Source organism: Oxyura jamaicensis, chromosome 17 (genome assembly GCF_011077185.1).
Source record: "Oxyura jamaicensis isolate SHBP4307 breed ruddy duck chromosome 17, BPBGC_Ojam_1.0, whole genome shotgun sequence".
Lineage (NCBI taxonomy): Eukaryota > Metazoa > Chordata > Aves > Anseriformes > Anatidae > Oxyura > Oxyura jamaicensis.
In genome coordinates this window covers 10,036,712-10,051,265 of record NC_048909.1, presented here as the reverse complement: position 1 = coordinate 10,051,265, position 14,554 = coordinate 10,036,712, and the positions used below count along the sequence as shown (strand labels likewise).

Below are 14,554 nucleotides of genomic sequence, written 5' to 3'. Positions count from 1 at the left end.
CTTGAGAATTTTCTAATATAGAAATGTCCAGAATTTTTAGGTAACTAAAAGTGAAAAAATAGTGAAATGAAACATATATGCAGGAAGCTTTAAAAATAATTTAAAAAAAAAAAAAAAAAAAAAGAGTGAATAGCACTTGCATCTTGTTTTCCTGCTTCATCAAATAGTTTGTCTCAGTAGCTATGTAGGAAGTAGATATCTTTGAAAGGAACTAGAAAAGTGCAGATTTCAGATTTTCTCAGCTGTTCCATTATGCTTCTGAAACATAATGGAAAATAAGTATGCCATGTCACGTAACAAAAGTTAAATATATTTTAAATATGTGCTTTCAGCCTGAGTAGGTAAGAGGGGAAGATGCACAGCACTACAATTCTGTGACTGAATTGCATTATAAGAAGTACAGAAGACAAACAGTGCGGAAGGCCTAACAATAGCTCACCACTGGCATTTCTTTCTATTTTTCTTTGTTTTCATGGTTACTTTCTTGGCAAACATGGTTGGAAGCTCTCTCAGCTCTCTATCCCAGGTGCCTTTTTTTTTTCTCCCCTCACTAAGCCCAACACTCACCCCAAAAAGCTGAGCTGAGTGCACGTGCAGTCTGGCAGTCCTCCAGTGACACACAGGGACGAATGAACCAATGGATGCAAATTCTAACTTAATGGGAAACCTGAAAGGGAAGTCTGAAGAGATGCAAGAAGAGCCTGAAAATGGTGTGGCTAGAGTCAAACCATTACACAGCGTGAGGGTATTGAAAGGGGACGTGTGTCAGTCTAGAATAAAGACTGTGCTAGTAAGAAGTTTAAAACTGCTGAAATTTGAATCTGGAATCTTTTTTGAGAGAGAAATAACAAGAAAGCTTACACAGATTACTCTGTCTGAAGAACCTGCCTGCTGCTGCCAGTTCCTTTTCGTTCCCTGTACGGTGGTGGGCTTTTGTCCATGGAATGCGCCATGTGCTGGGGCCAGCGATGCGGTCTTTGTTATCTGGTCGCAGGCATTCAGAGGAATTCCCGTTTGCTCCTCGCTGAGGGCTCTGCTTCTCACTTTAAGTGCTAGTATGTGTATGCAAGCTGCCACAGAAAAGACATTAACTTTGATCTTGTTTTCAATATCAAAGTTCTACTTTAGGATGGTTTTATTTAGAATCTCATTAATTATCAGTGGGTTCCTTGTCTAACAGAGTATACCTTAAGATACCATCTGTGTGAGGAGAGTCATGCTGCTGGCTCAGTCAAAAGCAACTGAATTGGAACAGCTCCAGCACCATTACAAAGCAATGAGTTGGCCAACTGCTAATTTTAAAAGTGGGAGACCAAAATAAGCTCCTCAGTGCACTGTTCTGACTTCATTAGAACTGTTGGTGATTTGGGGATTTTAGTTTTCTTTAGTTGTCCATGAAATGTTTTTTTTTTACAATGAATGTACACACTTTGCTCTAGGCAATTTACACTTTGATCCACTACAGTTAGTGTATGGAGGGTTTAAGTGACTTAGAGTTTTTCCCCATGCTCTTAAATATAGCTTTGCTGGTTTGAGGCCTTTAGCATAGGTTTTTGCAAGCACTGAAGTTGTGCTTGGGATTTTAGTGAAAGCTTGTTGAACATCCTGCTTTGCCGGATTCTTTCAATTTGTGTAAATGTTGTCTAGAACACTTGGACCTACAGGTTAGAATCCACTTTAAGCATCTTTATTGTTTCAGTAAATGTTGGATGATCTGATCTGGAGTATTTATTAATCGTACTACGTTTGGTGTAATATAACCTATGGCGAGGAGGCAGATAGAGCTCCCTCTCCTATTGTGGCACTTTGTAGGTCATGAGATAGTCACTGTTTTGAAAATGATTGCATTTTGTGAGGTGAGTATGAAGTTAAGGTAAATCACATTATCCACTTGAACTGCTTTTGCCACAAAATCAGAGGTGTTTTCATGTAGGTGACTATTTAATTTACGTATGACTTAAGTTTCCACTTTGATACAGCAGCAAAGACTCCGTCCGCCTCGGCCACCGCCTCCAAAGATACAGCGTTCATCTAGGCCCGTGAGTAGCTGGTAGTTTTGTTTCACTGCCACAGCTTAACACTGCCTGAATTGCTCTCTTAGTAGCATTACTAAACCTCGGTAGTTTGGATTGTCAAACTTTGCAAAAAAGCAATGTGTAAATTTTGCACCTAAACTCCCTTCTTCTCTGCTGCGGCACAGCCCTGGGACCTGCATTTATTCTGCTTTTCTTTGACGAGTTCTGCAGTTTTCAGTCAGTTCTGCAGGTAACTGATGCTGCTGTTGCAACGTTTGTTTTTACTTTTGTGGTGTTTTCTTGAACAAAAACTCTTGCTAGGCTGGGATAAGTTTTTAGCCAGTGAGTTTTTGAAGACTTGCACTAAACTCAAATATAAAAGGAAGCAGAAGTCTGAAGAGAAAGTATTTATTCTCTGCAAGTTCTGCTTTAAATTATTTTGGGACACTTAATTTTTCTCCATTGAATAGATGAGTGAACACACACAACGCACCTTTAAAAAAAAAAAGCCAACTTTATGTGGTAGAACATTGGTACAACATTATGGAGGATATACATATATATCTTATTTTCATAGAAAATTCAAGCTGGAAATCTCATAATTATTTACATAGAGTAAAAAATGTAGGCACAGCACATTGGCCCAAGGAAGTGAGTCTTCCATAGAAGAACTACACAGAAATTATTCTTAGTGCAATATGTGTGTTGGGAAGGAATGCCTTATCTAAGCAATCTTTCATTCAAAACCCCGACTGTAGGCCAATTGTGAGATGCTTTTAAGATTGGAGACTGCTGGGTCTGTACTGGTGACTTTTTTTATCAGTGCAAGAACATGGTATCATTTTAGAGGTGTGTTGCTTTTGCAACAGCCTTGAAAGGTATTTGTTTCTATTCAGGACTTTCGTTTCATGAACATAACTTCACCAAAAGGCACATAGATCTCACTCGTTGACTCCTTACACATAAATGTACATGCATAGAAAAAAGAGAGATGCAAGTTTTCAAATCTAATCTTGCTAAAACTTGTTAAAAATGTGCAGTTTTGGATGAGCAGGCAACTGGTTAACAAGTGCACTTGGGTGTGTGTAAACTTTTGATCTTTGGTGCATGTTCCTACATTACATTTCAATAGCATGTTTTTCTTTTCCTCCCTCTTCTTAACTCTGGGTGTTTAGCTTAACAGAGTCATTGTTATGGATTCCTGCGCTGAAGATTTCTGTTTTCTGTGTTTAAAAGGTAGCATTGACTATGCTTATATGTGTTCTCTTAAATGTAATTGGTGTGGGAGGCCCTCCACGATTCATTACACTGGGAACAAACCTTCCCTGGTACTAAGGGGTTCCCATACTGCTTCTTAGTCCTCTTGTTTTGTGCTTGGCAGGTGAAGCCCCACGAGGGCTCATTGCAATTTCTCTGTACAAAAGTTGCTGAACACTATTGTTCAGATAGAGTATTTGCTACACGAACGTCTTGCTAAGACTGTTTAATCTGCCAGCTGTAGTGCATTCATAGTCCTCACTATGATGTGTTTGTGTCAACTGTCTTTGCTCTCAATGTGATTGATAAAAGGTTGGAAATGTAATAATAAAAGTTCCTGTTGCATTCATCTAGCCATGTCAGTAAGTGGAATAGAAATGCTTCATTCATCAAGAGGAAATTCAAGACACATATAAATGTCCCAAAAAGATGTTTGTATCAAATATACCTAAATTTGTTGTTGTTCAGAACTGTTATTTGGCTTTTAATTGGTGAAAGACATTTTTATGTGCGTAAATAATACTGCGTGCAGGCTGCTTTTTACCTGTCTCAGACTTGGCATATATTACAGAGGTGGGTATTGTCAAGTAATTCATCCCAGCCTTTTACAGAAAGCCTTGAATCAGGAGGCACGGTCTCTCTGCTCTTCCAACCAAGTCCACGTAATACCAGAATTGCTGAGAAATGCTTACAGTTCTCAGGCTATGTCTGTTATGAGAAGGAATCCGTGGGTACTGGTCCTTGCAATCTGAGTCATTACTAATAGTGAGAACAAAAACACAAACCAAAGAAAGGTTAAAGAAGCAGAACAGATATGTTCTTTATGTTCTGCTGCTTTGGAGATGAATTGTAGTGATACTGTGAGAGATTATAGTTCATAGAGATCTGTTTAAATTAATAATGGCTGTTTGGAAACTTCATTCAGTTAGAAAAAGTTAAAATATGGTAATTATTCATAAAGTTGATGTGGACAGTAATAAGCACATTTAACCCTGTACTGGATGTTTACCTTTATTCTCCAGGCTCTGTGCTCATGTAATTGGATTTCTTTTCTACTTTTGGGTTTGATATGCATTTAACACTGCCTATTTAGCTAAATAAGGCTCAAAATCCAGCAAGGAGTTGGCTTGATTCCTGGCTTTTCCCTGCAGTCCCCCATGAACAATGCTGTAAATCCTACTTAGCATGTCACCCTGCACTTTACTGGTCTGGTGGCCCCCTGGAGCCATCCAAAACTCTCATCTCTTCCCCTCATCACCATCACTCCCCCAGGGTACCACCCAAAAGGTGAAAGTGTTCACAGCATGATGACAAGCCAGCTTTATACACCATCTTCCAGCTCAGATTTAATTAAACAGATTTCTTTCTTCCTCTCTTCTCCTTCTTGCACTCTTCTCCCCCCAGTTCCTCTTGCTTTTCTCCCCCCACCCTTGCACACACTCTCTCTATTGCTCACTCTCTCTGTTTTATCAGCCCTAATGAAGCAGTATTCTTCATCGATCCTGCTGATTGCCAGCCCATTCCTTTTGTTTGTTGGCACCGAGCCATTCAGCCGCACTCTGACAGCTCAGCTCGTCTAATTAGCTCTGTTGTTCTTTTCCCCATGTTTCACCACGTTGCAAGTTCAGTTGAAGTTGCCACAAACTTAATCCTTCCATTCCTGCCATAAATTCACATTCTTAAGCTGTCTTTATTGTAGAGAGCAACAGCCTTGTGTGGGGAGTGATCTTCAAGACCTTAACATCTGACCTTTGTATAAACTCTTCTTCCTAAGAAATAGTGGCAATACAGCTCTGGATTTCTTCATCGTATCTGCTGTACACCATTTCCTTTGAAATGAAAATTCAATACAATAATCCTGCTATTATCTTCTGCATACTGTCGTGTAGTGCAGAATCACTGCACACAGTTCAGCATTCTTATCCTAGCAAGAAAATTTGAGCTCTATTTTCCTTAAAACACTGAGAAAACAAAACAAAACAAAAATACACACACACAAAAAAACTACCTTGCCGAGGTGGTAGGATGCCCACATCAGTGCTATGAATGCGAACAAATTCATCACTCATCCAAAGAGTGCTCTGGTTGTGGGCCTTTAACAACTTCCTTTATATTGTGGCTATTAAGGAGAGCACGAGCCCAGGAGCTGACTTGTATTCCTGAGCTTGAGGGCTTTGGGGATTCCTTTTGGTTAGCATTCAGTTAAGCCAAAAAGTCAGACTCCATTTCAGGGAGGATAGTACTTCCTTAACAAAAACTGGAAAGCTTGTTTGTACAGCCTCACCCTGACACTCCAAGTGTTCATTACCACATTTGACACAAAGGGATAAATTCATCAACAGCATTTCTCATTAGTGTAGGTAGGCAGATGCATAGATTTGCCTATATAGTGCTGGTGTGTGCTTATTCCTTTCCTTGAAGTGAAGCTTGTTTGCATGTGGAGTTAATATGGGTGAATTAAGCTTGATTTCTGAACATCAGAAGATGATGGATATGTTATTTAATATTGGATTGGCAGCAACATCACCTTCCACAGAAAACCTTTGGATTTTATTACAGACAAGAAAAGATACACTAATATATCATCAGTGATGACAATGATAACGTGTCTGGCAAGGTTTTCTGTTCAGCCTGCTGAAGGGAACCAATTTTTCTGTGAAATATTAGCTATGTTTTTCACATGGTAACATTTACTCCAAGTACATTTTTTTCAGTGCTTGCTTACACAGAAGTCTTTGCTTGAGGAGTTGGCTTCCTATGAAGATGTGGACAAAAAGATCAGGATGTCGGAGCTGAACTCCAGTTTCCAATAATGTGCAACAACACCCAGTGTTTTCCATTGTTACACTAGCAACTAACTGTTTAGGTGAAGCTTACATTTAGGGAAACTTTCATATCAGAAAGTTAGCCAGTACCAAGCTGGACAGTGGAGTACATTTTCATTGAATGGTTGATAGCTAACCGTCAGTGATAAACATATGTGTTTCACTTGCAACTCAAAAACGTGGGGTTTTGACCTTTTCACAAGTTGTGGATCACTGTAGTTTATATTCAAACTGATTAATTTGTAACATGGTTGTAGCACAAAAGTTTAAAAGGAATTCCAAATGGAAGATACCTTTAAGATAATGGTGGTTATGCATATTTTGCCGTTTATGTCTGTTATATGATCAACTTTTGCAGTATTTAATGAAGTGTTTTCTGTGTGTATGTAATAGGTTCGTCCTCCAAGACCTCATGTAGTTAAGAGACCCAAGAGCAACATTGCTGTGGAAGGACGAAGGACTTCAGTTCCTAGTCCAGAACAGTAAGTACTTACATACTTTGCAGCTCTGCTTTTCTACAGTTGTTGCATTGGTATTAATAGACAGTGCATTTGAAACTTAAAAAAAAAAAAAAAGGGGGGGGGGGGGGGAAGAATGAACTACAAACCAAAATATTTTTTTAATGATAAAAAGCTTTGTTTAGAATTTTTGGAGGAGGAATGAGGAAGCATGCAGTAGTACTTTCCAAATGTCCAGTGTCGAGGCAGTGCAGCCTTAGCACAGGAAATCACATTGGAACTGGGCTACAGGGCCACGAGATGGTTGCACTGATCTAATCTGTCACAGAGATTGCCTTGTCATTCATCTGGTAACTGCAGCACAAAGTGATGCATATGTCATAGACACTTTGCAGTACTTGCTTATGTCCCAGTCTGTGGTGGCTTTGTTTTCAGAAAAGTGAAATGCTTTAGCTGGTGCCCAAGATTATAGGATAATTACTGTATCTGAAGGTACTCAAATCCTATAAAAAGAAAAATGGCTTACTTTTTTGATCACACCTTTTTTCCACACATGTATTGCTACTGTTACCACTGTACATGAGGGAAAAAGAGGTGGAGGTTGGATATTTCTTCATCCTCATCCCCTTCCAAGCTATATGCATGGCTAAGTTTTTTCCTAGTCATTTTAGGATATGGGGAGTGGGATTCTGGCTTTTAGATAAAAATGAATAGTCACTTTAAATCCTACAGGTGCATTTATTCATTTTATAGTGGAATTTGGTTGCCCTCTTGTGGAATAGATTGCAAATCCTGCAAAAGGGCTCATGTGCTGTTACAGGGTGCTAGCTGTCCCTACACAAGGATTAAAGGGTTTTTAAATAAGTTTTTTCTTAACATATAATACAATGATTCACTGCATGTCCGATACACTAGGTGCAAACTTGGTTTTAATTCAGCTGTTTTAATGAACTATGAACTTTCCGTTTTGTAAAAATGATTGGTACCAAAGATATGACAGTTCTTTATAGCTATAAACTGTGTTACTATTCTTCACGATCATTTTACATGATCATTTTAAACATCTGTGTACTTAAAAGATCATGTAAATGGCTTACCTAAGAAATAACTTGAGGCCAGTGCCTTTGAAATAGGTAAGGACTCACTAATCCTACCTTCTTTCCTTGGTGTTTACTTGAATTGATACTTTGAATAAGTGTCAATTTGAATAATGTACCTATATGGTTCTGAGCTGAAAATATGCCAGTTGCTTTATCTTAAAAAATAAATAAAATTCCTTTTTTCTCTCTTGGATAATCCTAGAATGAATGAAAACACTTGTTTATATTTTTGTTGTTGTTACTTGGTAGTGTTCTTACTGCAGATCAGAGGAGATTGTCTGAAAGCAGTGACAGTGCTGAGAGGGTGCTTTTCTTGACCTAAACTTGACCAAAATATTTCACTTAATTGCAGTGATTCAAAAGTTAATTATTAGCTAGTTATGCTCAGGTGCTCACAGGTGGGATTTGTTTGTGTGGAGAAGCTTCCACTCAAGGAGAAGTTCCTTTTTATATTTAAAACTAATGCTATCTTTTTGGTGGTGAATGATTGAAAATGAAAGCTTCGGGAATATTTCACAGGATAGTGGATTCGGTAGCTCAGACTGTGACTCTTGCGTCCTCCTGCCAGCTGGTGGAGACATCCCCGGGGCAGGGTGGCACTAACCGCTGCGCAAGCCTGAATAGGAGTGAGCTCATTTCAGTGCAGCCTGTTTTCCATTTGTGATGTTGCCTGTCATCTGAAAAGTAAACTGTCACATAGGTGTCCTTTCAGTTGTTACATTCGTTAATTTCTTATGATATTAGGAAATTTGTATCTTACTTTACATGAGTTAATTTTGTTAATCTATGCAAAAGAACAATGCGATTTTGGTTGTGTTGTGTGATCATTTTCTAATCCAACTGAAAACACAGGACGGTGGGAGCAGTGACTCCAAAGGACGCACAAATGTCAAATTTAATGACAAATTGACATTAAATCTAAAATATCTGATTTATTTATTTACTTATAAAGTAACAGGAAGAATTTGCAGATGAGAGCTCAGAAAATGCTGGATTACCACCTAGGGAAATACTAAGCACGTGGGACATGTCTCCTTAAACATAAATTAGTTGTTCACAGAAATAAGGTGTTGCATTTTTAACAGATAGACAGCTTTTTGAGAGCTCTTTTTTACACCACAGCAAGATTTCCTATTAAATGTCGAATAGGCTTCCAGAGTGCTCTAGGATCTGTCTTCTCTAAGTACTGACTAGCTGGTGGCCAGGGCATGCGGAGTAGGAGGAAATTAAAATAGGAAATCAGAGGGTCAGGCTTACAATTAACAGCATGTCAAAAGGCTCTTGGGCTGGCTAAACCCATGTCAGTGCTGCAACAGTTCATTATGGCTTTGCAGAACTCATGTAGGACTTAGTAGAGAAGCTAATGGCTTTCCCTTATATCATATGAATGAAAATAGGCTGCAGTGCAATAGTGGGTTATTACACTGAATTTAGTATGAAATCAGCACGATGGCTGTGTTAAATGATACAGGCTCATAAAGCCCATTAAATTCCAGTTGTTGTAGCCAGGCTCTTGAAGCTCTGCCACACAGAACTTGCGTATGGTGACGGTTTTCTATGGCATCACTGAAAGCACCGATCTCCACTTAGAAAAAAAACTAAGCCAGCAAGTACCTATTTGAACAAGGATGGCTGGAATCAAAAAGGAAATACCATAGGCTGTAGGAGATAGACTTGCTGCATTGCTGTGGATCCTCTACCATGAGAAAATTGATATAGAAAAAGCTAGATACAATGAAGGTAATGCCAAGAAAGCAGATGGCCCAGCAAAGGGATAGCAAATGGGAAAGAAATGTGCTGAGAGCAGTCGTGCTTTTTGTACCAGGCCAAGCAAGAACCTTAGCAGGGTACCCCTTTGGGAACCCTGGTCCTCCTTCCTGGCTCTCCCACTTTTCTAATAGGATGGTGTACAAGAAACTTTATTTCTGGAGCTTATTTCTGCCATCTGGTTTGGAGTGAACCTACTGAGCGTATGCAGCTTGCCTCTGTAAAAAGATACAGATATGATATCTGCAGGGGAAATTGGTGAAAATGTACTTGTTTTTGTGAAATAGGATGATAATGTGAAGTGACTTTGTAGAATCTTGCATCTAGATCGATCAGAGCAGGTAGAGGCGTCATCCAGCTTGTTCCCACTTTAAATTCTTTGTTCCTATTTCCAACTTTCTAGAAAATGTGTACAAAGTTCAGAAAAATTATAAAACAGTTACCTGCCTTTCTTGGACACAGTGATCAAAAGCTGTTGTTTCTGTTACCTAATTGAGTGACTTGTGAGCTTCTTTTTTTTTTTCCTTTCATTTCAAATTTGCTTTATGTTAATATTTTAGTTTTTCTTGGAATACTCTGCTTCTATGAAAATTCACAGTATGAAACGTGTCACTTTAAAAATCAAATACTTTATTATTTTTTGCTAGCTCGCACGCAGGTGTACTGAGTGTTCAGAATGTGCAGGAAGGAATTCCAGCGATGGGTCTATGCTTTGTTCATATTGAATAGTTATTAGGTAATCCCCTCAGTCCCAAGTCTCTTATTTCATACTGGAAAGAAAAAGCCAATGCATCCAAATCCCTCATTCTCTTCATTTTACAGTCTAAGAGGGACAAATTCCTTAATTCCCTAGAGTTGCCATACAGCTATTCTTTAAAATAAAAAATAAATCCTCCCTCAAATTTGGGAAGCCCATTTTTAGGAGAATAATGACAACACGTCCATGCTACCCCCTTTGTATCACAATCTCTGTAATCAGGAAAAAGCAAAACAGTTAATAAAATACACACATTTAATTTTCTCATAACTGAACTATTTTTTAAAATTATTACAGAATTCTCCTTATTAATGCCCAAATCCCGTACTCACATTTTCTGTATGTATTTTTTCTATCTCAAGTACATTTAGGTGTCAATTAAATTTGAAATATCTACATTTGTCAGCATTTCATTTTTGGCCAGTGTGATGTGCTGCTGATTTGTCCATGCATCCTGACACATGAAAAAAGCTCCTGAGATGCAGATCTTCCTCATTAAAAAAGAAACCCATACTATCATAATGGTACGCAGAGCCATGGAGCGCATCCCCAGCTTTATTGCACTGTGTTTCTGACATGATATTTAAAAAGGAACAGCCACGGCTGTCAGTACTGTCATATGCTAGTGCTAACCGAAGACATGTTAAACTAAACATTAGAAAGAGATCAGCAAGTCATCTGCATGGTAACTCAGCTAAGAGATTAGGTAGGCAGGAGCTGGTGCAGTCATGTGGAGATGATGAGGGTTGTAGCTGTGACGGACACATCCTTTTTTCCCTCTAAGACTGCAGCAGTGCCTGCCTTGTAGCCGGGCTTGCTGTGACCTGCCTTTTCAGAGACAGCTCTTTGTGTAGGAAATTCTAGCAAGTGGTGGGTGGCAGACTGCAGGAGAGTTGGCGAATTGGGTTAATGAGGGAATAGGTACTTTTTTTGGATTCTACTGCCTCAAGCTAATAAAAAATTTAAACTTGGACAATTTTAGACTGTTCATCCCTTATCTTTGACCAAAATGTTTTTTAGAGCACATTAACAGTGAAACTTAAGTGCTTTTTTTTTTCCTAATTAGGAGATCCCACTTTCATTTAAGGAGTCTTCCAGCAGCAACAAGAATGTGCATATTAATTAAGGTGCTATAAATGTGATCTTATTGCACTGATCTGCACTCAAGTGCAACGGATGATTTAGCAGAAAGGATACCGTCTTATTTTTCCATAGCTCGTTCCCAGCTTACTTACTACATACACACAGACACAATGCATTTGAATTTAGCGTAGTCTGAAGGCAAACAAAAGGTATCAAAGGCAATGCTTTAAGGGCAACTGCACCAGAGCATCTCTTACACGCAGCTACCAAACATAATGTGTCAGCAAGATATGTGGAAATTCAGTATTGCTGCTGATTTCAGGAAAACAATTCTAAATTTGTTTGAATCATGTTAAATGTTAACTTATTCTTCTAAGAGAAAAAGACAATATGTACATATAAGTTCAAAAAATAAATATTTTAAAAGAATCTCTGATTTCTAAATTCATTGTAGGTGGAGCCATTTGTTAATTGAATTTCTGGGATAATAGCCTTTCTTTTATTATAATCAATCAAACAAAAAAAAACTTTAAAAATTGTTACAGCAAATTTTTCCTAATGCAGTGGCAGCTCCTCGCTTTCCCTGGATGCCTATTACAGCACGAGAGGAAAAGAACAGCTATGCAACAGCTTTAATTGGAGTACCACAGACTATGATTTAACACTATCAGCTGCATCTGCTGCCACCACTATTTTAGACTTTTTATTAATTAGCTCTGACCTGATTGTGAATAAACATTTATTCACAGTGGCAGTTTCAGCCCTATTGAGCTGTCGCTTGCAGTGTCCAACTTCTCTTTTTCTTGACCTGATGTTTTGGACTGCTTTTCATATCTTTATTATATAGTTATGTGGCAATTGAGACAAAAGAACTAAGAAACAACAAAAGCTGTTTATGAAAAAAAGGCTGTTTATGAGCCTGACTCTGCTTATTCTGAAATAATGAACTTTACTGTGGACCTCAGTAGTAGCAAAATTAGGTTCCTATCTCAGTTGTTGAGTGTTGCTTTGTGTCCTTCACGACGTGTGTTTTGATCCACTAGAATAGCTAGGATATTCTCAGTGATAGGTGGTTGACAAAATGAAGATGTTTGGGAAGAGGCCTCACTTGGGGCAATGTTTGCTTTTATGACCCTAGTGATTTCTGTTCCATACGTGCAGATGAGGATGCTCTATAGCAACATCCATCAATGTTCATCAGCCTGTGGCTTGGTCCATAAGACATATGAAAGTGGTTTATAGTGCTGTTGAAAAGAGGTTTCCGCCTCTTTTTCATTTCCACTTGTGCACACTTAGCTATTGCAGAATACAACAGAAATGGTGAGAAAAAAAAAATAAAAACGGAGAGTATTTTCTATACAGTGAGCACATATAATTTTGACAGCACTACACGATGTTGTCCTTGAGTTTTAGTAGATAGAAAAGCACAGAGCTATGGTGCAGAGTCCTCTGATTAGTATTGGTAGGTCTCGATGTGCTTTTACTGCTTTCAATTACTTGTGAAGCATTTGTCTCAATATTTCATTTGTGGGAATGTGTTTTCTATAAGCTCTTTTGCGATCCAGAGCTTCAGTGTTTCAGAGGGAATAAACAGTGGCTGTTGCTTTGTACTTTACTTAAGATTAGGATATTTTAGCATTACAAATGAGGCAGTAATTGCTATTAATTTCTTCACACTTTTCAACCTCTTGGTTCTGGTGTATTTCTATTTAAGTACCCTGCTCCTGTGCTCTTTCCTGTTCTTCTAAAGCTGATAGTGCATTTAGTTTAAAGCAGTGATAGCTGCTTTAGAGTGAATGTTAGAAGCTTCTACTTTATATAGAAAAGAGTAATTCACTGCTTTGAAGGTTAAAACAAAGCGAAGCTACAATAAAGAATAGAAAAATATTCAAAATTTCAGCAATCCTAGAATATTTTTCTTTTACCCCCAACCAGTGTACGTTTACCTGAGTAGGCATTCAGAGTTAGTTTTACACTCAAGAATTTCGCCATTATCTTCATGAGGTAGAAGTGCAAATCCTGCAGATCTGACCTCTAGGTGTAAAATAAAGATGACCAATAGATTATTGTCAAAAGTCTGGTGAAATGGTTGGGGTCGTTTTGTTTTTTTATTAGAGTTCAAGTGTGTTTCCAGAGGCATATATGATATCAAATACATACAAGACTGCCCAGCAGCACAGCATGGAATTATTTGTCCAGCTTCCAGATATGCTAGAATTTTTAAGATTATGTTAATTAATATTTGCCCTTGTTCTGTAATACTTGAAGCCTATTATGACCACTCTGTCTCTCTCTTTTTTCTTTTTTTTTTTTTGGATTTAATGATCGTACTCTTCTATTTGTGCTGCTTAGTCTTCCAAATCAGTATCCCCAGCTCTTTTCAATTGCATGTTTGATACCAGCCCGAGTGAAGAAGTTTAAAGAATGCCCAAAGCTCTAGAAAATGCAGTGGGCGAATTGCGGGTTTCTATATTGGCTTCTTTTGCAACGTGGATCTGATGGCAGGTCCTAGTACCCTTCCCAAGCAGACAACACCCTAGACATTTTTAGAAGAGTTACATTTTCTGCCTTGAAAGTAGAGCTTAACATGAGTCTACAGTGTTCTTTGCAGTGGCAGTCAGTCACGTTCAGAAATTATTTAGAGCCTACGACTCACTCGTTTTCTCTCTCCTCTGCAGTTTTGAATGTGACAACTTGGTAACTTACTTTTCTCTCCCTGTTTCCCCCAGCCTTGTAAAGCCTATGCGACACTATACAGTCTTCCTCTCTGAGGACTCTTCTGATGATGAATTTCAGCAGGAAGAGGATCCTGTCTCTGGCTTCTCTGAAAACTTTTTCTTCTCTGCTCCTTTTGAATGGTCTATCCTTTATTCTTTCATTGTATTAATTCAGTCTTTAAACAATAGTTTTTGCATTGGTCAGGGTGCCTGCTCCTATACTTGGGATTTTGGAAATAGTCCTGCAGCCTTTATACAGCACTTGATGAATATTCTGCATTTCTCCTGCTTGTTTGTTTTGGTATTTAGAGGCATGCAAAAGCATACTCCTGCATGAATCAGTATGCAGCAATGCACAGCTTTATTGTTTTCTGTTCAACCCGAGCTGTGTGGGAGGTAACCCTTCCACTTGCCCTTTGTTCCAGTGTGCCGCTTGTGTTCCTGTCCAAACCTTCTGCCGTTCTTCCTTGTATAGTGCTAACGGTGCTTTTTGGATTGTCCTGTGAGCTTTATTGCAGTGCAGTCATCAGCTTTTTCCAGTTTCACTTGCTTGATCCCAGCCTCTCTGTTTTGTC

At 38.6% G+C, this 14,554-nt stretch overlaps 1 protein-coding gene and 1 long non-coding RNA gene across 7 annotated transcripts in view; one reads left to right on the top strand and one right to left on the bottom strand.

The window, feature by feature from the left end:
* DENND1A (DENN domain containing 1A) overlaps positions 1-14,554 on the top strand; it is a 191,094-nt gene that overhangs the window by 169,789 nt on the left and 6,751 nt on the right. For 2 of the 6 annotated variants that reach the window (XM_035341485.1, XM_035341491.1), the window contains 3 exons: positions 1,980-2,039; positions 6,491-6,579; positions 13,992-14,120. In XM_035341485.1, the coding sequence (XP_035197376.1) occupies positions 1,980-2,039; positions 6,491-6,579; positions 13,992-14,120 (278 nt within the window). The remainder of the gene's footprint in view (positions 1-1,979; positions 2,040-6,490; positions 6,580-13,991; positions 14,121-14,554) is intronic. The other 4 variants (XM_035341486.1, XM_035341487.1, XM_035341488.1 and 1 more) reach the window with 4 other exon arrangements.
* On the bottom strand, positions 685-14,362 carry LOC118175351. The gene is made up of 3 exons (XR_004754954.1): positions 14,337-14,362; positions 7,618-7,626; positions 685-869 (listed from the first exon to the last, which is right to left on the bottom strand). It is a non-coding gene; the product is annotated as an uncharacterized LOC118175351 (long non-coding RNA).